General features: G+C 47.2%; 1 protein-coding gene across 5 annotated transcripts in view; it reads left to right on the forward strand.

Moving 5' to 3' along the window:
* The window catches only part of TLK1 (tousled like kinase 1), a 706,650-nt gene that overhangs the window by 661,653 nt on the left and 21,327 nt on the right, over window positions 1-23,670 (forward strand). For all 5 annotated transcript variants that reach the window (XM_063933490.1, XM_063933489.1, XM_063933486.1 and 2 more), the window contains exons 13-16: window positions 5,142-5,239; window positions 5,742-5,823; window positions 17,187-17,278; window positions 17,359-17,448. In XM_063933490.1, coding sequence (XP_063789560.1) covers window positions 5,142-5,239; window positions 5,742-5,823; window positions 17,187-17,278; window positions 17,359-17,448 — 362 coding nt within the window. The remainder of the gene's footprint in view (window positions 1-5,141; window positions 5,240-5,741; window positions 5,824-17,186; window positions 17,279-17,358; window positions 17,449-23,670) is intronic.

Here is a 23,670-nt window from a genome sequence, read left to right on the forward strand (position 1 = left end):
CTGTTTCTCGTACCGAATCCGGACGGCTCGGTCAGGCCTATCCTGAACTTGAAGGATCTCAATCAGTATTTGAGGGTATTCAAGTTCAAGATGGAGTCCCTCCAGTCTGTTATTGCGGGTTTGGAGCAAAACGAGTTTCTGGCGTCCTTAGACATCAAGGATGCATACTTACATGTTCCCATTTGGCCTCCTCATCAGGCCTTTCTCCGGTTCGCGATTCAGGATGCTCATTTTCAGTTCCAGGCCCTTCCGTTCGGTCTTTCTTCTGCTCCCAGAGTGTTCACAAAGGGCATGGCGGTCATGATGGCCCTACTTCGGAAGCAGGGTGTGACGATTGTTCCCTATCTGGACGATCTGCTCATAAAGGCGCGCTCGGCGGAGCTTTTACTTCAGAATATCCGGATAACGCAGGACCTTCTGATTCGGCACGGGTGGATCCTGAACTTCCCAAAGTCTCACTTGTGCCCATCACAACGGTTGCTGTTTTTGGGGATGATTCTCGACACGGTCTGTCAGAGGGTTTTCCTTCCTCAGGACAAGATCCTGTCTCTGCAGACGCTGGTGCGATCGGTACTTCGACAGTCAGTGTATCTTTGCATTCACCTTCTGGGAAAGATGGTGGCGGCGTTCGAAGCTCTTCTGTACGGTCGTTTCCACTCTCGACCTTTTCAGCTGTGTCTTCTACATCAGTGGTCAGGATCTCATCTGTTCCTTCATCAGCGGGTGACGCTATCTCCAAAGGCACGGTCGTCGCTTCTCTGGTGGCTCCAGTCAGCACATCTGTTGGAAGGAAGGCGGTTCGGAGTGTGGGATTGGACTCTTCTCACCACGGATGCGAGGCTGGGGGGCAGTGACCCTCGAACATCGGTTCCAGGGACGCTGGTCGGTCCACGAATCCGCTCTCCCGATAAACATTCTCGAACTACGGGCACATCACCTGCTGCGCGGTCGAGCGGTCAGGGTTCAATCCGACAATGCCACGACGGTACCGTACATCAACCGTCAGGGCGGCACTCGCAGCCGTGCGGCGATGAGGGAGGTCACCAACATACTTCTGGGCGGAGGAGTATGCTCTGTCCTTCTCGGCGATATTCATTTCAGGAGTGGAAAATTGGGAAGCCGATTACCTCAGCCGACAGGACATGCACCCGGGAGAGTGGTCACTTCATCCCCAGGTGTTTTGTCAGCTGGTCCACCGGTCGGGAAGACCACAGATCGACCTCATGGCGTCCCGCCTGAACCATCAGCTGCCTCTTTATTACTCTCGAACGAGGGACCCGGCGGCGGCGGGTGTGGATGCCCTCACGGCTCCTTGGAATTTCCGGTACGTTTACCTCTTTCCTCCCTTCCCGCTGTTGCCTCGGGTTCTACAACGCATCAAGATAGAAAACGCTCTCGTCCTCCTGGTGGCTCCAAATTGGCCACGCTGGACTTGGTACTCCACCCTACACCTGTTGTCAGTAGCCGAGCCTTGGCCCCTGCCACTGCGGGACGATCTTCTGCGACAGTGTCCTTTTCTTTATCCAGACTTACGCAGGCTACGTTTGACGGCGTGGCTGTTGAGAAGGCCATCTTGAAAAGGAAGGGGATTCCTAGTACGGTTATTCCTACTATGCTTCGGGCTAGAAAGTCCGTCACATCGTCTCACTACTACCGCATTTGGAAGGCTTATGTAACCTGGTGTGAACGTCAACAGTTTTCTCCTTCAGTTTTTCGCTTGGCCCACCTTCTCAGTTTTTTGCAGGCGGGTTTTTCGGCAGGCTTAAGACTGGGTTCACTAAAGGTGCAGGTCTCTGCTCTTTCGGTTTTCTTCCAGAAAAAGTTAGCCTTGCTGCCGGAAGTTCAGACTTTCTTTCAGGGGGTTTTACAAATACAGCCTCCCTTTCTCCCTCCGACAGCACCATGGGACCTCAATCTGGTCCTCTCTTTTCTGCAATCCTCGTTGTTTGAGCCTCTGGAGTCAGTGGAGATGAAATATCTCACCTGGAAGGTGGTTTTTCTCCTGGGTCTCTCTTCGGCTAGACGGGTGTCGGAACTTGGGGCTCTCTCTTGTCGTCCTCCTTACCTGGTGTTTCATGCTGATAGGGCCGAGCTCCGTACTCGCATGTCTTTTCTACCTAAGGTGGTGTCCGATTTTCACATCAATCAGCCACTTGTGGTTCCGGCTCTCTCGGTGGACTCTCCAGATTCAAGATCATTGGACGTGGTCAGGGCGCTCAAGATCTATGTGGATCGGACTAAGGCTGTTCGGAAGTCCGATTCCTTATTTGTTGTATACAATGCTGCCCGCCGTGGTTGGCCGGCTTCTAAGCAGACTTTGTCACGATGGATTCGGCTGACCATCAGACAAGCTTATTTGGCAGCTTCTCGGGAACCTCCGGCTTCAATTTCAGCGCACTCTACGCGCTCTGTGGGACCTTCGTGGGCGGCTGCCCGTGGGGTCTCCATGACTTCTTTATGTCGGGCGGCTACTTGGTCGGGCCGACATACGTTTGTCAAATTCTACAGGTTTGACACTTTTGCAGCCTCTGCATCACAGTTTGGCCGAGCGGTTTTACAGGACTCTCAGCGCTCTCCCGCCCGTCTTGGGAGCTCTGGGACGTCCCCATTGTAACTGCGCTCCAGTGTCCCCTAGTGGATGAAGGAGAAATCAGGATTTTGGTACTTACCGATAAATCCCTTTCTCCGATTCCACAGGGGACACTGGACGCCCACCCAGCTCTGTTTCCTCCTTTTTTTCGCTTAACGGTTCGCAGATCACTATGTGACTGCTTGTTTGGTTCAGGTTAACCTATTGTTAGGTTAGGTTCTAAGTTGGTTTTTCGTGTTATCCTGCTTTACAGGGCGGCGTTAACCTCCTCTACTTTAACGTTCATTTAGTTCAGCTCTCCTCAGGCACAGTTTTACGTAGACTGGCTTGGAGGGGGGACATAGTAGGGGAGGAGCTAGCCACAGTGTTAGAATTTTAAAGTGCCAGCTCCCAGTTACTGCCTACTATTTCCCCTATTGTAACTGCGCTCCAGTGTCCCCTGTGGAATCGGAGAAAGGGGTTTATCGGTAAGTACCAAAATCCTGATTTCTGACCAAGGCATGAGTGAGCGTCCATCTCTTTGCTGTCCGTTGCAGATGGGCAAGAAGATGGGCTGAGTTCACTTTTTATTATAAGATTGTTCAGGAATGGCTTTCACCATTTTTTTTAACCACCAAAGGGCTGACCATCATAATCTTAGCAAGTATCCTTAAAGCTGTGATGTCCTTCCCAAACTGGGATGTGAAGATATGTCCATGGAGGGGAGAAATTAGTATTTGTAATGATTCTACCCAGAATCTATTTTAGTCTAGTGTTTGCACACGGAACAGTTTGAAATAATAACTTTCTGGTCTGGAACAGTCACTCCTAATTTATAAAGTGGGGATTGGTTGCCACCTGATGTCTCAAAAGTGGCATTGAGAGAATTGATTCAGTGGGGGCTGTAATAGGTATAAACATAGCCTATTTTTATATTGCCTGTAGCCCACAGATTAAAAAAACAAAAAAAAAAAAACAGGAGGCTGGCTTCCTCTGAAGTTTTGATGGAGAGGGGATGATCCCCGTCTTGCTGACTTTGTCACCTGTCTTGTTACATGGACAGTTAGCCAGCCCAGTTTGCTTGGCCCTGTAGTGAACCCTGTGTGGAGAAAAGAAATAGCCCCTTAAGAGTTTTTTTTTTTTTTTTTGTTTGATTTTTTGGTTTTCAAACATTGACTTGGGGGAAAGCACTTCCAGAATCCATTTGGTCTTCAAGGACCTTCGGGACAGATCTAGAGCAGTGTCAATAATAGCTTCTTGCACACCTCGTTCGTGTGTACCAGTAAGAACAAGTCTTGTCTAGGTGACCCATAGTGGAAGACCTTTGGAAATCTACTGCTTTATTTACCGATATAGTCACAAGAAGGGGTCTGGGAGATGCGTCTGCAGTGACCAAGGCTGAGTTACCAATCCCCTCTCATTTACTATCTAGTCTGTTCTTCTAATGCAGGGGTAGCGAAACCCTGGTCCTCGAGAGCTACCAACAGTTCACATTTTCCAGACCACCTAGCTGGTGCACAAGTGTATTCATTACTTACTGACACATTTTAAAAGATCCAAGGTGGAGCTAATTACTTCACTTGTGATTCTGTGAGGAGACCTGGAAAACGTTACTAGCTCTCGAGGACCAGGGTTGGCTTACATTGGGAGTAGGAACAGTGGTGTATTTAGCAGTATTGTGATAGGAGCATCCACTCCGAGTGACGTGTCCGGTTTGCCCAAGTTGCATTGGTGAAGAGGACAATGCTATATGCAGGTCGGGTTTCCAGCATCTGTCACATGACCACCGGGATTCTAATCGCATCCCCACTGTACTTGTACAGTGTATCTAGCAAATAACAAATGGAATAGGGATTATATTTCCACATAGATCAGCGAGAAAGAGAAATCTGCAGACGTAAATGATCTTTAAAACCTGTTGCTTATATAATATGCACCTGTATACGTGGGTGGTCTTCTGGTTGCCGAATGTCGGGATCCCGGCGCACAGTACACTGGCGCCGGAATCCCGACACTCGGCATACCAACAGATATTCTCCCTCGTGGGGGTCACACCGGCGCCGGGAGCCTGACCGCCGGCATACTGACAGCGTGGCGAGCGCAAATGAGCCCCTTGCGGGCTCGCCACGCTGCGGGCACGGTGGCACTCGTTATTCTCCCTCCAGGGGGGTCGTGGACCCCCACGAGGGAGAATATCTGTTGGTATGCCGGCCGCCGGCATACCATACTACACCCGTATACGTGACACAAACAATTATATAGAATATAAAATGGAGTTTATTGTTGCAAAATTGATCTGCATGGTGCATATTTAACCCCTGAAACTTTATATCTGTAGAGCATCTATTTCAGGAAGTGATGCTAAGTTATTTGATGTGAATAATTAGCGAATTTCCTCAGTTCTATTCAGTTCTACCTGTAAAGAAAAATGTGATCGTTTTTCCGTATTGTCCATAGACCAGAACCAGTCTCTGCACTGATTACTTGCTGTGTAAACGCTTCACAATGTTTTCCCTGACATAGTATTCATGTAATAACATCCGTGTAATCGTGAGATCTGTCATTCATGCAGGAAGAAGCAGAAATACAGGCAGAGTTGGAACGTTTGGAAAGGGTTCGAAATCTTCACATACGAGAACTGAAAAGAATTAATAATGAAGATAATTCACAGTAAGGATGGATCTGCCTGTTTTGTTAAGCAAAAGGTTTGGGTTTATATTGGGTAGGGCACCTGCAAATTTGCTTTGGAACTTTGCTAATTATCCTGATATGTGCTGTATTCAAATACCATAAGGTTGGGAATATAAATGACAGATAAAACCCTCTGTGCATCTAATGTATCTTGGTATTAAAATGTCAACAAAAATAGACAATTAGTTTCATTTAAAACTTATGTTGGTGGAATTCAGATGAGGCTGCTGTCTAGTTCCTGTAGGGAAACCTGAATTAATGTGTTCTTGTTTGTTACTGGAATTGCTGTGCTGTTGTTACTGCTAGATACATGAGCTTTTGCACAGAAGCATATTTCTGGTAACCAAAGGATTACAGTCTTACCTGTCTATAAAATGTCATTTGTCAAACCTCTGCTGTGGATGTGCATTTTTATATTTCTACACGTTGTTTTAAAGTGTTTCTTTTAGATTTACAGAAGCTTTACTATCTATCTTTACAGATTTAAAGATCACCCAACCTTGAATGAGCGTTATTTATTACTTCATCTACTAGGTCGAGGTGGTTTTAGTGAGGTCTACAAGGTAAAGTAGATTATTGCTGTCTCTAATACTAAGTGTGTTTATTATATGTATCCAATGCTTTGGCATTTAGAATTTGCATTTTCCACAGACCCGATGTTTAGTTGATTGGTATGGTTTAGTACTCTTGTTAGCTGTTGGCATCAGCTTTACATTGGTACATCAGAATATCCTGTGGATCACTGACACCCCACATCTCTTAACCCCTTTCCCCTTCAGGGTTTTCTACCCCTGTGCGTGAGCCTGTTTTGCCACATTTTTGCCTGGTAATGTTCCAGCATCAATATCTGGAACCTTTCTTTTTATATACATATACATGCAGTAGCTAAATAAATTATATACAGGACAGTTGAGCTAGCCATGGGGCAAGGAGGCTGTAGCCAAACATGAGTAGGCTACTCATGGCAAGGCGGCGTGGATTATCTGAGTTTTAACAAGGCATAATAGTGGGTGCCCGACGGATGGGAAATTCCTCATGGAAGGCGTTACCATCCACTATGGTCAGCGCAGTGGGCGAACAAGGGTGCTTAATGATCGCAACCAGCAGCATCTGTCCAGAATGGTCTATGGTAACTGACTACAGACCAGCGGCACTGGCTCAGTTCACTTCTACATTTAATGCAGGAGGTATCAGGCGCATATCTGTGCAGCATTCTTTAGCTTCCATTATATATGGGAGCAGAAGACCCACCAGTGTGCCTTGTAACACTGATACCGGACTCACCTGGGCTTGCGAGGTCGCTAATTGGATCCTGGAGGATTGGCAATATGTAACGTGAGCTGATAATTCATGGTTCTATTTGTTTCGGACTGATGGTAATGTTCAGGTGTGGTGCAGACCCCATGAGGCCATGGATCCTAGTTGTCAGAAAGGCACCGTGCAGGCTGGTGGTGGTTCCATAATGGTTTGGGATGTGTACACGTGGCATGGATTGGGTCTGTTGGTCCACCTAAACACATGATTGACCTGTAATTGCTATGTTGCAGTGCTTTGTGATCATTTGCAGGACTTCATATACCCCCACAATGATGGAATATTCCAGAAGGATAATTCTCTGTGTCTTTGGTCCCAAGTTGTCCAGAATTGGTTTGTGGAGCATTCTGGAGAGTTCTTACAAATAGTGATGCCACCACGTTCACCCGACATGAACACAATTTCTCTAACGTCCTAAGTGGATGCTGGGGACTCCGTCAGGACCATGGGGAATAGCGGCTCCGCAGGAAACAGGGCACAAAAATAAAGCTTTAGGATTAGGTGGTGTGTACTGGCTCCTCCCCCCATGACCCTCCTCCAAGCCTCAGTTAGGTTTTTGTGCCCGTCCGAGCAGGGTGCAATCTAGGTGGCTCTCCTAAAGAGCTGCTTAGAAAAAGTTTTTAGGTTTTTTATTTTCAGTGAGTCCTGCTGGCAACAGGCTCACTGCATCGAGGGACTTAGGGGAGAGAATTTCAACTCACTTGCGTGCAGGATGGATTGGATTCTTAGGCTACTGGACACCATTAGCTCCAGAGGGAGTCGGAACACAGGTCTCACCCTGGGGTTCGTCCCGGAGCCGCGCCGCCGACCCCCCTTACAGATGCTGAAGATTGAAGGTCCGGAAACAGGCGGCAGAAGGCTCTTCAGTCTTCATGAAGGTAGCGCACAGCACTGCAGCTGTGCGCCATTGTTGTCACACACTTCACACCAAGCGGTCACGGAGGGTGCAGGGCGCTGCTGGGGGCGCCCTGGGCAGCAATATTTAATACCTTTATGGCAAAAGAATACATCACATATAGCCATTGAGGCTATATGTATGTATTTAACCCATGCCAGATATCTAAAACTCCGGGAGAAAAGCCCGCCGAAATAGGGGGCGGGGCTTATTCTCCTCAGCACACAGCGCCATTTTCCTGCTCAGCTCCGCTGTGAGGAAGGCTCCCAGGACTCTCCCCTGCACTGCACTACAGAAACAGGGTAAAACAGAGAGGGGGGGCATTTTTTGGCGATATTTTGATATATTTAAGCTGCTATAAGGAACAACACTTATATAAGGTTGTTCCCATATATATTATAGCGCTTGGGTGTGTGCTGGCAAACTCTCCCTCTGTCTCCCCAAAGGGCTAGTGGGGTCCTGTCTTCGATAAGAGCATTCCCTGTGTGTCTGCTGTGTGTCGGTACGTGTGTGTCGACATGTATGAGGACGATGTTGGTGTGGAGGCAGAGCAATTGCCGATAATGGTGATGTCACCCCCCAGGGAGTCGACACCGGAATGGATGGCTTTGTTTATGGAATTACGTGATAATGTCAGCACATTACAAAAATCAGTTGACGACATGAGACGGCCGGCAAACCAGTTAGTACCTGCCCAGGCGTCTCAGACACCGTCAGGGGCTGTAAAGCGCCCTTTACCTCAGTCGGTCGACACAGACCCAGACACAGACACTGAATCTAGTGTCGAGGGTGATGAAACAAACGTATTTTCAAGTAGGGCCACACGTTATATGATCACGGCAATGAAGGAGGCTTTGCATATCTCTGATACTGCAAGTACCACAAAAAGGGGTATTATGTGGGGGGTGAAAAAACTACCTGTAGTTTTTCCTGAATCAGAGGAATTAAATGATGTATGTGATGAAGCGTGGGTTAACCCAGATAGAAAAGTGCTAATTTCAAAAAAGTTATTAGCATTATACCCTTTCCCGCCAGAGGTTAGGGCGCGCTGGGAAACACCCCCTAGGGTGGATAAGGCGCTCACACGCTTATCAAAACAAGTGGCGTTACCGTCTCCTGATACGGCCGCCCTCAGGGATCCAGCTGATAGGAGACTGGAAACTACCCTAAAAAGTATATACACACATACTGGTGTTATACTGCGACCAGCCATCGCCTCAGCCTGGATGTGCAGTGCTGGGGTCGTCTGGTTGGATTCCCTGACTGAAAATATTGATACCCTGGATAGGGACAGTATTTTATTGACTATAGAGCAATTAAAGGATGCTTTCCTTTATATGCGAGATGCTCAGAGAGATATTTGCACTCTGGCATCGAGAGTAAATGCGATGTCCATATCTGCCAGAAGGAGTTTATGGACGCGACAGTGGTCAGGTGATGTGGATTCCAAACGACATATGGAAGTATTGCCGTATAAAGGGGAGGAATTATTTGGCATCGGTCTATCGGATCTGGTGGCCACGGCAACTGCCGGAAAATCCACCTTTTTACCTCAGACCCCCTCCCAACAGAAAAAGACACCGTCTTTTCAGCCGCAGTCCTTTCGGTCCTATAAGACCAAGCGGACAAAAGGACAGTCATATCTGCCTCGGGGCAGAGGAAGGGGTAAGAGAGGGCAGCAAGCAGCCCCTGCCCAGGAACAGAAGCCCTCTCAGGGTTCTGCAAAGCCCTCAGCATGACGCTGGGGCCTTACAAGCGGACTCAGGAGCGGTGGGGGGTCGACTCAAGAATTTCAGCGCACAGTGGGCTTGCTCACAGGTGGACCCCTGGATCCTGCAGGTAGTATCTCAGGGTTACAGGTTGGAATTCGAGAAGTCTCCCCCTCGCAGGTTCCTAAAGTCTGCTTTGCCAACGTCTCCCTCAGACAGGGCGACGGTATTGGAAGCCATTCACAAGCTGTTTTCTCAGCAGGTGATAGTCAAGGTACCCCTCCTACAACAGGGAAAGGGGTATTACTCCACGCTATTTGTGGTACCGAAGCCGGACGGCTCGGTAAGACCTATTCTAAATCTGAAATCTTTGAACCTGTACATACAAAAATTCAAGTTCAAGATGGAGTCACTCAGAGCAGCGATAGCGAATCTGGAAGAAGGGGACTTTATGGTGTCCCTGGACATAAAGGATGCTTACCTGCATGTCCCAATTTGCCCTTCACATCAAGGGTACCTCAGGTTCGTGGTGCAAAACTGTCATTATCAGTTTCAGACGCTGCCGTTTGGATTGTCCACGGCACCTCGGGTCTTTACCAAGGTAATGGCCGAAATGATGATTCTTCTGCGAAGAAGAGGCGTATTAATTATCCCTTACTTGGACGATCTCCTGATAAGGGCAAGGTCCAGAGAACAGCTGGAGGACGGAGTAGCACTAACCCGACTAGTGCTGCAACAACACGGGTGGATTCTGAATTTTCCAAAATCTCAGTTGACCCCGACGACACGTCTGCTGTTCCTGGGAATGATTCTGGACACGGTTCAGAAAAAGGTGTTTCTTCCGGAGGAGAAAGCCAGGGAGTTATCCGAACTTGTCAGGAACCTCCTAAAACCAGGGAAAGTGTCTGTGCATCAATGCACAAGAGTCCTGGGAAAGATGGTGGCTTCTTACGAAGCGATTCCATTCGGCAGATTCCACGCACGAACTTTTCAGTGGGATCTGCTGGACAAATGGTCCGGATCACATCTGCAGATGCATCAGCGGATAACCTTATCGCCACGGACAAGGGTGTCTCTTCTGTGGTGGTTGCAGAGTGCTCATCTGTTAGAGGGCCGCAGATTCGGCATACAGGACTGGGTCCTGGTGACCACGGATGCCAGTCTGAGAGGCTGGGGAGCGGTCACACAGGGAAGAAACTTCCAGGGAGTATGGTCAAGCCTGGAGATGTCTCTTCACATAAATATACTGGAGCTAAGAGCGATTTACAATGCTCTAAGTCTGGCAAAACCCCTGCTTCAGGGTCAGCCGGTGTTGATCCAGTCGGACAACATCACGGCAGTCGCCCACGTAAACAGACAGGGCGGCACAAGAAGCAGGACAGCAATGGCAGAAGCTGCAAGGATTCTTCGCTGGGCGGAAGATCATGTGATAGCACTGTCAGCAGTATTCATTCCGGGAGTGGACAACTGGGAAGCAGACTTCCTCAGCAGACACGATCTACACCCGGGAGAGTGGAGACTTCATCCAGAAGTCTTCCACATGTTTGTGAACCGTTGGGAAAAACCAATGGTGGATATGATGGCGTCCCGCCTCAACAAAAAACTGGACAGGTATTGCGCCAGGTCAAGAGACCCTCAGGCAATAGCTGTGGACGCTCTGGTAACACCGTGGGTGTTCCAGTCAGTGTATGTGTTCCCTCCTCTGCCTCTCATACCAAAAGTACTGAGAATTATACGGCAAAAGGGAGTAAGAACGATACTAGTGGCTCCGGATTGGCCAAGAAGAACTTGGTACTCGGAACTTCAAGAGATGCTCACGGAGGATCCGTGGCCTCTACCTCTAAGACGGGACCTGCTTCAGCAGGGACCGTGTCTTTTCCAAGACTTACCGCGGCTGCGTTTGACGGCATGGCGGTTGAACGCCGAATTCTAAGGGAAAAATGCATTCCGGAAGAGGTCATTCCTACACTGGTAAAAGCCAGGAAGGAGGTGACTGCACAACATTATCACCGCATTTGGAGAAAATATGTTGCGTGGTGTGAGGCCAGGAAGGCCCCCACGGAGGAATTTCAACTGGGTCGATTCCTACATTTCCTGCAAACAGGATTGTCTATGGGCCTCACATTGGGGTCCATTAAGGTTCAAATTTCGGCCCTGTCGATTTTCTTCCAGAAAGAATTGGCTTCAGTTCCTGAAGTCCAGACTTTTGTAAAAGGAGTACTACATATACAGCCCCCGGTTGTGCCCCCAGTGGCACCGTGGGATCTTAATGTAGTCTTGGATTTTCTCAAATCCCATTGGTTTGAGCCGCTCAAATCGGTGGAGTTGAAGTATCTTACATGGAAAGTAACCATGCTACTGGCCCTGGCTTCAGCCAGGAGAGTATCAGAATTGGCGGCTTTATCATATAAGAGCCCATATCTGATTTTCCATACGGACAGGGCAGAACTGCGGACGCGTCCTCATTTTCTGCCTAAGGTGGTGTCAGCGTTTCACCTGAACCAGCCTATTGTGGTGCCTGCGGCTACTAACGATTTGGAGGATTCCAAGTTGTTGGACGTGGTCCGGGCATTGAAAATATATATTTCAAGAACGGCGGGAGTCAGAAAGTCTGACTCACTGTTTATATTGTATGCACCCAACAAGATGGGTGCTCCTGCTTCTAAGCAGACGATTGCTCGTTGGATTTGTAGCACAATTCAACTTGCACATTCTGTGGCAGGCTTGCCACAACCTAAATCTGTCAAGGCCCATTCCACAAGGAAAGTGGGCTCATCCTGGGCGGCTGCCCGGGGGGGTCTCGGCATTACAACTCTGCCGAGCTGCTACTTGGTCAGGGGCAAACACGTTTGCAAAATTCTACAAATTTGATACCCTGGTTGAGGAGGACCTTGAGTTCTCTCATTCGGTGCTGCAGAGTCATCCGCACTCTCCCGCCCGTTTGGGAGCTTTGGTATAATCCCCATGGTCCTGACGGAGTCCCCAGCATCCACTTAGGACGTTAGAGAAAATAAGAATTTACTTACCGATAATTCTATTTCTCGTAGTCCGTAGTGGATGCTGGGCGCCCATCCCAAGTGCGGATTGTCTGCAATACTTGTACATAGTTATTGTTACAAACAAATTCGGGTTGTTATTGTTGTGAGCCGTCTGTTCAGAGGCTCCTACGTTTGTCATACTGTTAACTGGGTTCAGATCACAAGTTATACGGTGTGATTGGTGTGGCTGGTATGAGTCTTACCCGGGATTCAATATCCTTCCTTATTGTGTACGCTCGTCCGGGCACAGTATCCTAACTGAGGCTTGGAGGAGGGTCATGGGGGGAGGAGCCAGTACACACCACCTAATCCTAAAGCTTTATTTTTGTGCCCTGTCTCCTGCGGAGCCGCTATTCCACATGGTCCTGACGGAGTCCCCAGCATCCACTACGGACTACGAGAAATAGAATTATCGGTAAGTAAATTCTTATTTTTAGCATTTAAGGGACGTGGTGGATAGGTCCAGATGCACACAAGATACTACACCTAAAAATATCGGGTAACCACAAAGCTCTCCAGATGGCATGGGTGAGCATCCAGAGATGTTCACTTGTGGAATCAGTGCCACATCAAGTTACTGCACGAACTAGAGGGGTTCTACACGTTACTAGGAAGCTGTCCTGTGCCTTTTGGAACGTCAGTGTAGTATCCCCTGTGAGAGAGGTGGTTTGCAAAATGAATGCCTGTCCACGGGCAGGTATAGCATTGTGCAAACCTTTGGTGGGGGGGGAGGGAGCCAGAGTTATCCCATAATGAGAGAAGGGGGGAATATATGAAATGTGATGTAAAATAGCATTTGCATCTGTAACAAATTATGTCAAAGAATCATAAGGCGGGGAGCCTTTTTAGGGGTGCAGGTCTGTTTTCTCTTCTGGTAGGCCCCAAATGTTAGCTGTTGAGGAGTTAGCATTATATATCCAACCATGAAAGGGTGGTGGGGTAAGCAGTAATTTGGCCAAGGTGGGTTGAATTTTTCCCCAAGGTTAGTGGTTCTCTTCAGTGTGTGGAGGTAGACCCTGAGTGGCATTTGTTACCACATAAATTTGGTGAGAGGTTTTTGGAAAGAAGACAAATCTCTATGGGAATCTAGAGGGTTTGAAAAAAGAGGTGTGTGCTGAGAATATTCAACTTAATGGCATTGATCCAGCCCAGCCACAATATAAGTTAGATGTTTCCAGGAGTGGAGATCAGATTTCATTCTGAAAAGAGGCCTTGAAAAGCTTGAATATAGGCTGTCATATGAGCATGCAATGTTAACCTCTAAGGCAGTGGTTTCCAAACTTTTTTGAATCACGGCGCCCTAGAATATCAGAATTTTTTTCACGGCACCCCTAGGCCAAAAATTTCTTATTGAGAAATTTAGAAAGAAATATTACATTAAATAGATAGCGTTTATATGTCATCCTTATGGTCAGTTGTGTGGTAAGGGACAAGATTTGCTTCTGTTTTTCCACATATTTTATGACTGGCAGCCACCAACACTGGTTTTGCCTATTATATTGACCATGAATAATTTGAATTGGTCCTGGACCACCAACCCAGGGCACCCCTGCAAGTGTCCCGAGGCACCCCAGGGAGCCACGGCACACAGTTTGGGAACCTCTGCTCTAAGGGGACATTGTAGAGCTAGGGCTCTCTAGAGGGTGTAATATGGAATGCCGGCGGTCGGGCTCCCCGGCGACCAGCATACCGGCGCCGGGAAGCCCGACCGCGGGCTTACCGACAGTGTGGCGAGCGCAAATGAGCCCTCTGCGGGCACGGTGGCGCGCTACGTGCGCCACGCTATTTTATTCTCCCTCCAGGGGGGTCGTGGACTCCACGAGGCAGAATAAGTGTCGGCATGCCGGCTGTCGGGATCCCGGCGCCGGTATACTGTGCGCCGGGATCCCGACAGCCGGCATACTGAAGACCACCCCTCTCTAGCAGCTGTGTAGCTACAAATCCCAGCATGCCCTGCCATAGTTTTTCCCCTATTCCCTATTTTCCACTATTCCCCAATAGTAAAACGGTGGTAGGTCATACTGGGATGTGTAGTTCTACAGCAGCTGGAATGCCACATGTTCAATACCCTTGTTGTAGAGATTAACCTCCGACTTTGAATAGTTGATTTTATAGCAACAAAGCCTAATGCATGTTTCAAAGACCTTAAAGAGCTTCAGTAAGGGGGCTGTTGGAGGGTTAGGTGGCAGTCAGCATTTTTTATGTTTATGTTGAGGATGAGTTAGACTTGTCCTTAGCACTCAGTTGGTTAATGTAAGAAGGATGGTAGAGGCTTCAATATTATAATCCAACCTTTTGTTTTTGTTTTTTTTTCTCATTTATTTACAGCTATTGCAATACATTGCAACCTAAATATGTGAAGATTTCAGATGTGCCACACAATGGGCTGCTGCTTTTGTGACCTTATGAATCATTTATGCACATTTTTTTATGGGTTTGTGCATTACTTAAGAGTTAAAATAACTGTATCTTCATGGGAAGCAACATTTTGCTTCACGATAACCGAGCCATTTTTCAGGATTGTGGGCGTGAAAACACATGGATCTGGGAACTCATCCTGGATTCACGTGTTTGGTCTAAAATTGAATTGTCCATTAATGACAGTCGGGCAAAAATTGCTGTAAAAGCCTGTTTTTTAGGGGGTTTTCGCACCAAAAAAATTAACGGACAAAATTTGAATTTCCCCATACTGTGTAAGCCCTCTGAAGGACCTTCCAGAAACCCCTACATGATGATGTGCTTACCAGATAAGATGCTGTCAAAGTCAAAAATATTACATAGAGAGAACATACAAACCACACACATTTAAGTCGCTATACTTACAAATATGCGCAGCGAGCACAGCAATATATGGAAACACACGCATTTGCTCGGACATGCTACGGAGATGGATTCGGCGCTTGTTTCATACAGTACATGGTTATAATAATGTCAAGCACCAGACATCATGGAGATTTAGAATTGGCTGATGAATTGATGTCATGAATACGTATCATTTGAACAGAACCAGATGTGCCCATCATGTTTGGTATTGAAGCAAGCAGAATGATGTGTGGGTTAGTTTGATGCTGGTTGTGAAGTTGTGGGACATTGCAGCGGATAGATATGATTATATGTATAAAAGCTAAGATCACTTTGTTGAGAACAATAAATGATACAGTGAATAGGGAACTCAAGCCAACCCTTTTGGCAGTTTTAAGGGCTGAACCTGATTAGCATATACAAAGGAGAGAGAGAGAGACCCCTCCCCTAGGAACAGACACAGGAGAATAGTTCCTGTCTGGGGGGGGTTGGGGTCAGTGTTGTTGGTTGCCTCAGAGAGCAGATGTGATGAGGCTGCACTCAGAACAGAGGTCTCAGAAGCATGGCTGGATCATCGCCAGGCATCAAAGGCTAAGTACCATAATCTCAATATCTCATGGCTGATTGGCATAGAGTAGTTTTAAATGTGTGTTTTGTGGTGGGGTAGTTGTGGAATGATGGGTAAGCATAGAGTGGTTGGTTTGGAGAAACAAATGGCTTGGGGATGGTGAGGCTTGCGCAGCTGTGTGATTGTAACTTGTTTGTGCTGAATACTCTGTGAAGTCTGTGATGAAGTGGAACATTAGACAACCTGTAGCATAGCATTTGTGGTATTTGTTTGCCTATGGAGATTTAATAAGATGGTTCTAGGAAGTTGGATTGAAATTGTGAAAGGTGATTTAGATTGTTTGGAATTGTAAAATCAGAACATATGCATTGTTTTGAGGCTTGGACATTTTGGAATAAAATGGAGTCTTGTGTTTTCTGCTATGTGATTGTGGTGTAGTAGAGAGTGCCATGTGTTTGGACCTGCAAATCTAAAATGGCTGCTGCCGGGTATTTTCCCCTCCCCCTTTCAGCCATGTGGTGTAGTCTTTGGAATCAAGTGGAGTTTTCCCAAAATGGAGTCTAGCTTCTGCCCCATGCGGCATTGTAGGGACAATTGTGTTGCTGGGTGTTGTGTATATAGGGACAGGCAGCATGGGTAAGCTCAAGTACTTTCTAAACAAAGATTCTCAGCATTGACTGACTGCGCAGCGATTGTTCCTCACATGTGTAAGCTTTCTCTGCAATCATATTTGTCTTCTTGTTATTGTGAGCCATTTCTTTCTCTCTCTCTCTTCTCCTCTTCCCCTCTTATTTTCCCTTAAACGTAATTGTATTGTATTGTATTTCCCGTGTAGTTATCTGGTTAGGTAGTCTATGTTATATTGTAGTGTATGACTTGTATTGTGTTAAATTCTTTTGCAAGTATATCATTCATAATATATATTTAGGCGTTGGACCCTGAGCACGGTATCTGTGTATTTCTTATAGTATTAAGTAATCTCAGAGCGTCAGTGACGCTCGAACAGCTTTAAAGGTAATAAGGTTATACTGTGTTGCATCTACACTCTCCCACTACACAGAGGTTTACAGTATAAGTACATTCCTTAAGGTATAGTTAAGGGAGTACCCTTGCGGTACTTTTTACGCCAATTGCGTACTGTGTTCTTTAACCTTTAATGTGTTTTTAATAGGACAAATATTATAGACATTGTCAATGCAGAATTTAAAACCTCAATCCTAATGTCCTGGACATTGATGTTTTTAAAATCTACATTTTACTTTCATTTTTTTAATTCAGCAACAAAATACCCTAAATTCATTCAAATATCCATGGCAACGTAACAATTTTTCTGTGGGGCGGTGTAATACATGTAACCCTTTGATGTGTTCCCTAGAATCCTAAATAGCGCAGTTACTCACTGGCATTTCACAAGCACTGTACATGTTCCAATAGCTGAAGTGTTATAATGCATTGGTTATATTAAAGTGTTACGTGACTGGAACGTACTGTTGTAACATTATATCACTTTATGAATCTTCCCTTCTTCCAGTAATGCACCTTGTTTTCTCCTGAAATAACTTCTGAGTTTAAACTTTGTGCTACTAAATGTTTATTTCAGGCTTTTGATCTTTATGAACAAAGATACGCTGCTGTGAAAATTCACCAACTCAACAAGAGCTGGAGAGACGAGAAGAAGGAAAATTACCACAAGTAAGTGTTTCTGTGCCCTTTCATAGTACAGCCTGCCATTCAACTGTGCAGCCACATTAACCTGCATGTTTGTTGTTTAGGCACGCCTGCAGAGAGTATAGAATACACAAAGAACTCGATCACCCCCGAATAGTTAAACTCTACGATTATTTTTCCTTGGATACAGACACGTAAGTATGATCACCAGTGTCACGCTTAGTGTTTGGCTTTATGGAAAGCATTTAATCTCTTTCATAAAAGAATATAGTTCATGTTAATTACAGACAACCATTGCACTTGTGTGGTTCTGCTGTGCTCTTCTTTAACAAAGGGCTGTAGATAATCTATTGTATATTCCCTGCAATAGAGAATGCATTTATTTGAGTGGTGGTGTCATTTTCCCTGTACTGCGCTATGGATGCTTGGTGACGCCATAAAAAAAAAAAGATAATAGATGTAACTTTTTGTGTGTCTAGGTAATGCCACTGTGATTTCCCCTGAGAGAAACAAGAGTTATGTCTTTCCAATAGTAGTAGTAGTAGTAGTCCCAGAAAAATTCTATCACATATACACCCATCAGCCATAGCATTCAAATGCCTAATGTTGTGTAGACCCCTCTTGTGCTGTCAAAACAGCTCTGACCCGTCGAGTCATAGGCTCCACAAGACCTCTGAAGGTGTCCTGTGGTATCTGGCACCAAGAACTTGGCAGCAGATGATAGGCAGTAGTTTGAGTTGATGGATTTTTATTTTTATTGACTGAAAATTGCTAGATGGCGCCTTCGTGGCTCGGACTTGTTTTTCCAGCACATCCCCAATCGGACTGAAATCTGGGGAACTTGGAGGCCTAGTCAACCTTGAACTTTGTCTTGTTCATCAAACCTTTCTTGAACAATTTTTTTAAGTGTGGTAGGGCGCATTATCCTGCTGAAAGAGGCCACTGCCATCAGGGAATACTGTAGCCATAAAGGAGTGTCTGCAGCAATGTTTAGGTAGGGGGTATGTGTCAAAGTAACAGGACCCAAGGATTCCATGCTGAACATTCCCCAGATCGTGAAACTGCCGGCTTTCCATAGTGAAACCTGGTGCCATCTCTTCCCCAGACAAATGACACGGTTGTCCACATGATGTAGAAAAAAACCATGATTTATCAGGCCAGGCCACCTCCTTCCACTGCTCCATGGTTGAGTTTTGATGCTCCTTATAGGCACTTTTGGCTGTGGACAGGTGTCTGCATCTGACTCTCGGGAGCACCACCAACTCTTAATTATATGTAATTTAGGACTATATTCATGCTAGTTGATTGATTAGTACTAAACCTTCTTGTCCCTTCCTCTCAGATTCTATCATAACAGAATTAAAATTTCTCTATCGTCCTAGTGGATGCTGGGGTTCCTGAAAGGACCATGGGGAATAGCGGCTCCGCAGGAGACAGGGCACAAAAAGTAAAGCTTTTTCCGATCAGGTGGTGTGCACTGGCTCCTCCCCCTATGACCCTCCTCCAGACTCCAGTTAGATTTTTGTGCCCGGCCGAGAAGGGTGCAATCTAGGTGGCTCTCCTAAAGAGCTGCTTAGAGAAAGTTTAGCTAGGTTTTTTATTTTACAGTGATTCCTGCTGGCAACAGGATCACTGCAGCGAGGGACTGAGGGGAGAAGGAGTCAACTCACCTGCGTGCAGGATGGATTGGTTTCTTGGCTACTGGACATCAAGCTCCAGAGGGACGATCACAGGTACAGCCTGGATGGTCACCGGAGCCACGCCGCCGGCCCCCTTGCAGATGCTGAAATCAGAAGAGGTCCAGAATCGGCGGCTGAAGACTCCTGCAGTCTTCTAAAGGTAGCGCACAGCACTGCAGCTGTGCGCCATTTTCCTCTCAGCACACTTCACACGGCAGTCACTGAGGGTGCAGGGCGCTGGGAGGGGGGCGCCCTGGGAGGCAAATGAGTACCTATAAAGGCTAAAAATACCTCACATATAGCCCTAGAGGCTATATGGAGATATTTAACCCCTGCCTAATTTTTCTAAATAGCGGGAGACGAGCCCGCCGGAAAAGGGGCGGGGCCTATCTCCTCCGCACACGGCGCCATTTCCTCTCACAGCTCCGCTGGTCAGGACGGCTCCCAAGTCTCTCCCCTGCACTGCACTACAGAAACAGGGTAAAACAGAGAGGGGGGGGCACATTTATGGCGATATTTTGATATAACAAAGCAGCTATAAGGGAGCACTTATTATAAGGCTATCCCTGATATATATATAGCGCTTTTGGTGTGTGCTGGCAAACTCTCCCTCTGTCTCCCCAAAGGGCTAGTGGGTCCTGTCTTCGTTAGGAGCATTCCCTGTGTGTCTGCTGTGTGTCGGTACGTGTGTGTCGACATGTATGAGGACGATATTGGTGTGGAGGCGGAGCAATTGCCAAATATGAGGATGTCACCCCCTAGGGAGTCGACACCAGAATGGATGCCTTTATTTATGGAACTACGGGATAGTGTCAACACGCTAAAGCAGTCGTTTGACGACATGAGACGGCCGGACAATCAATTAGTGCCTGTCCAGGCGACTCAAACACCGTCAGGGGCTGTGAAACGCCCTTTGCCTCAGTCGGTCGACACAGACCCAGGCGATGACTCCAGTGGTGACGGTGACGAATCAACCGTATTTTCCAGTAGGGCCACACGTTATATGATTTTGGCAATGAAGGAGGCGTTACATTTAGCTGATACTACAGGTACCACTAAACAGGGTATTATGTGGGGTATGAAAAAACTACCTATAGTTTTTCCTGAATCAGAAGAACTAAATGACGTGTGTAATGAAGCGTGGGTTGCCCCTGATAAAAAGCTGATAATTTCAAAGAAATTATTGGCATTATACCCTTTCCCGCCAGAGGTTAGGGAGCGCTGGGAAACACCTCCTAGGGTGGACAAGGCGCTAACACGCTTATCTAAACAAGTGGCGTTACCCTCTCCTGAGACGGCCGCACTTAAAGATCCATCAGATAGGAGGATGGAAAATATCCAAAAAGGTATATACACACATGCAGGTGTTATACTACGACCAGCTGTAGCGACTGCCTGGATGGGCAGTGCGGGGGTAGTTTGGTCAGAATCCCTGATTGAAAATATTGATACCCTGGACAGGGACAATATTTTACTGTCGTTAGAACAAATAAAGGATGCATTTCTTTATATGCGTGATGCACAGAGGGATATATGCACACTGGCATCACGGGTAAGTGCTATGTCCATTTCGGCCAGAAGAGCTTTATGGACGCGACAGTGGACAGGCGATGCGGATTCAAAACGGCATATGGAAGTTTTGCCGTATAAAGGGGAGGAGTTATTTGGAGTCGGTCTATCAGATTTGGTGGCCACGGCTACAGCCGGGAAATCCACCTTTCTACCTCAAGTCACTCCCCAACAGAAAAAGGCACCGACTTTTCAACCGCAGCCCTTTCGTTCCTTTAAAAATAAGAGAGCAAAGGGCTATTTATATCTGCCACGAGGCAAAGGTCGAGGGAAGAGACAGCAACACGCAGCTCCTTCCCAGGATCAGAAGCCCTCCCCGGCTTCTACAAAAGCCTCAGCATGACGCTGGGGCTTCTCAAGCGGACTCGGGGACGGTGGGGGGTCGTCTCAAAAATTACAGCGCGCAGTGGGCTCACTCGCAAGTAGATCCCTGGATCCTGCAGATAATATCTCAGGGATACAGGTTGGAATTAGAGACAGATCCACCTCGCCGTTTCCTGAAGTCTGCTTTACCAACGTCCCCCTCCGAAAGGGAGACGGTTTTGGAAGCCATTCACAAGCTGTACTCTCAGCAGGTGATAGTCAAGGTACCTCTTCTGCAACAAGGGAAGGGGTATTATTCCACTCTTTTTGTGGTACCGAAGCCGGATGGCTCGGTAAGGCCTATTCTAAATCTGAAGTCCTTGAACCTGTACATAAAGAAGTTCAAGTTCAAAATGGAGTCACTCAGAGCAGTGATAGCGAACCTGGAAGAGGGGGACTTTATGGTATCCTTGGACATCAAGGATGCGTATCTCCACGTTCCAATTTACCCCTCACACCAGGGGTACCTCAGGTTCGTTGTACAAAACTGTCACTATCAGTTTCAGACGCTGCCGTTCGGATTGTCCACGGCACCTCGGATCTTTACAAAGGTAATGGCCGAGATGATGATTCTTCTTCGAAGAAAAGGCGTATTAATTATCCCATACTTGGACGATCTCCTAATAAGGGCGAGGTCCAGAGAACAGCTAGAGATGGGATTAGCACTGTCTCAAGAAGTGCTAAAACAGCACGGGTGGATTCTGAATATTCCAAAATCCCAGTTAATGCCGACAACTCGTCTGCTGTTCCTAGGGATGATTCTGGACACGGTTCAGAAAAAGGTTTTTCTCCCGGAGGAAAAAGCCAAGGAGTTATCCGAGCTTGTCAGGAACCTCCTAAAACCAGGAAAGGTGTCTGTACATCAATGCACAAGAGTCCTGGGAAAAATGGTGGCTTCTTACGAAGCAATTCCATTCGGCAGATTCCACGCAAGAATTTTCCAAAGGGATCTGTTGAACAAATGGTCAGGGTCGCATCTTCAGATGCACCTGCGGATAACCCTGTCTCCAAGGACAAGGGTGTCTCTTCTGTGGTGGTTGCAGAGTGCTCATCTATTGGAGGGCCGCAGATTCGGCATACAGGATTGGATCCTGGTGACCACGGACGCCAGCCTGAGAGGCTGGGGAGCAGTCACACAAGGAAGAAACTTCCAGGGAGTATGGACGAGCCTGGAAACGTCTCTTCACATAAACATTCTGGAACTAAGAGCAATATACAATGCTCTAAGCCAGGCAGAACCTCTGCTTCAGGGAAAACCGGTGTTGATCCAGTCGGACAACATCACGGCAGTCGCCCATGTGAACAGACAGGGCGGCACAAGAAGCAGGAGTGCAATGGCAGAAGCTGCAAGGATTCTTCGCTGGGCAGAGAATCATGTGATAGCACTGTCAGCAGTGTTCATCCCGGGAGTGGACAACTGGGAAGCAGACTTCCTCAGCAGACACGATCTTCACCCGGGAGAGTGGGGACTTCATCCAGAAGTCTTCCACATGCTGGTAACCCGTTGGGAAAGACCAATGGTGGACATGATGGCGTCTCGCCTCAACAAAAAACTGGACAGGTATTGCGCCAGGTCAAGAGATCCGCAGGCAATAGCTGTGGACGCGCTGGTAACGCCTTGGGTGTACCAGTCGGTGTATGTGTTTCCTCCTCTGCCTCTCATACCAAAAGTATTGAGAATTATACGGCAAAGAGGCGTAAGAACGATACTAGTGGTTCCGGATTGGCCAAGAAGGACTTGGTACCCGGAACTTCAAGAGATGATCACGGAAGATCCGTGGCCTCTACCTCTAAGGAGGGACTTGCTTCAGCAGGGTCCCTGTCTGTTTCAAGACTTACCGCGGCTGCGTTTGACGGCATGGCGGTTGAACGCCGGATCCTAAAGGAAAAAGGCATGCCGGAAGAAGTCATTCCTACTTTGATTAAAGCAAGGAAGGAAGTAACCGTGCAACATTATCACCGAATTTGGCGAAAATATGTTGCGTGGTGCGAAGATCGGAGTGCTCCGACGGAGGAATTTCAACTGGGTCGATTCCTACATTTCCTGCAATCAGGATTGTCAATGGGTCTCAAATTGGGATCTATTAAGGTTCAAATTTCGGCCCTGTCGATTTTCTTTCAAAAAGAATTGGCTTCAGTCCCTGAAGTCCAGACCTTTGTTAAGGGAGTGCTGCATATACAGCCTCCTGTGGTGCCTCCAGTGGCACCGTGGGATCTCAATGTGGTTTTGGATTTCCTAAAATCTCATTGGTTTGAACCACTAAAAAAGGTGGATTTGAAATATCTCACATGGAAAGTGACCATGCTTCTAGCCCTGGCTTCTGCCAGGAGAGTGTCAGAATTGGCAGCTTTATCTTACAAAAGCCCATATCTGATTTTCCATTCGGACAGGGCAGAACTGCGGACTCGTCCGCATTTTCTCCCTAAGGTGGTGTCAGCATTTCATCTGAACCAGCCTATTGTAGTGCCTGCGGCTACAAGTGACTTGGAGGACTCCAAGTTACTGGACGTTGTCAGAGCATTAAAAATATATATTGCAAGGACAGCTGGAGTCAGAAAATCTGACTCGTTGTTTATATTGTATGCACCCAACAAGATGGGTGCTCCGGCGTCTAAGCAGACGATTGCTCGTTGGATCTGTAGCACAATCCAACTTGCACATTCTGTGGCAGGCCTGCCACAGCCTAAATCTGTAAAGGCCCACTCCACAAGGAAGGTGGGCTCATCTTGGGCGGCTGCCCGAGGGGTCTCGGCATTACAACTTTGCCGAGCAGCTACGTGGTCAGGGGAGAACACGTTTGTAAA

This window comes from Pseudophryne corroboree, chromosome 7, assembly GCF_028390025.1.
Source record: "Pseudophryne corroboree isolate aPseCor3 chromosome 7, aPseCor3.hap2, whole genome shotgun sequence".
Lineage (NCBI taxonomy): Eukaryota > Metazoa > Chordata > Amphibia > Anura > Myobatrachidae > Pseudophryne > Pseudophryne corroboree.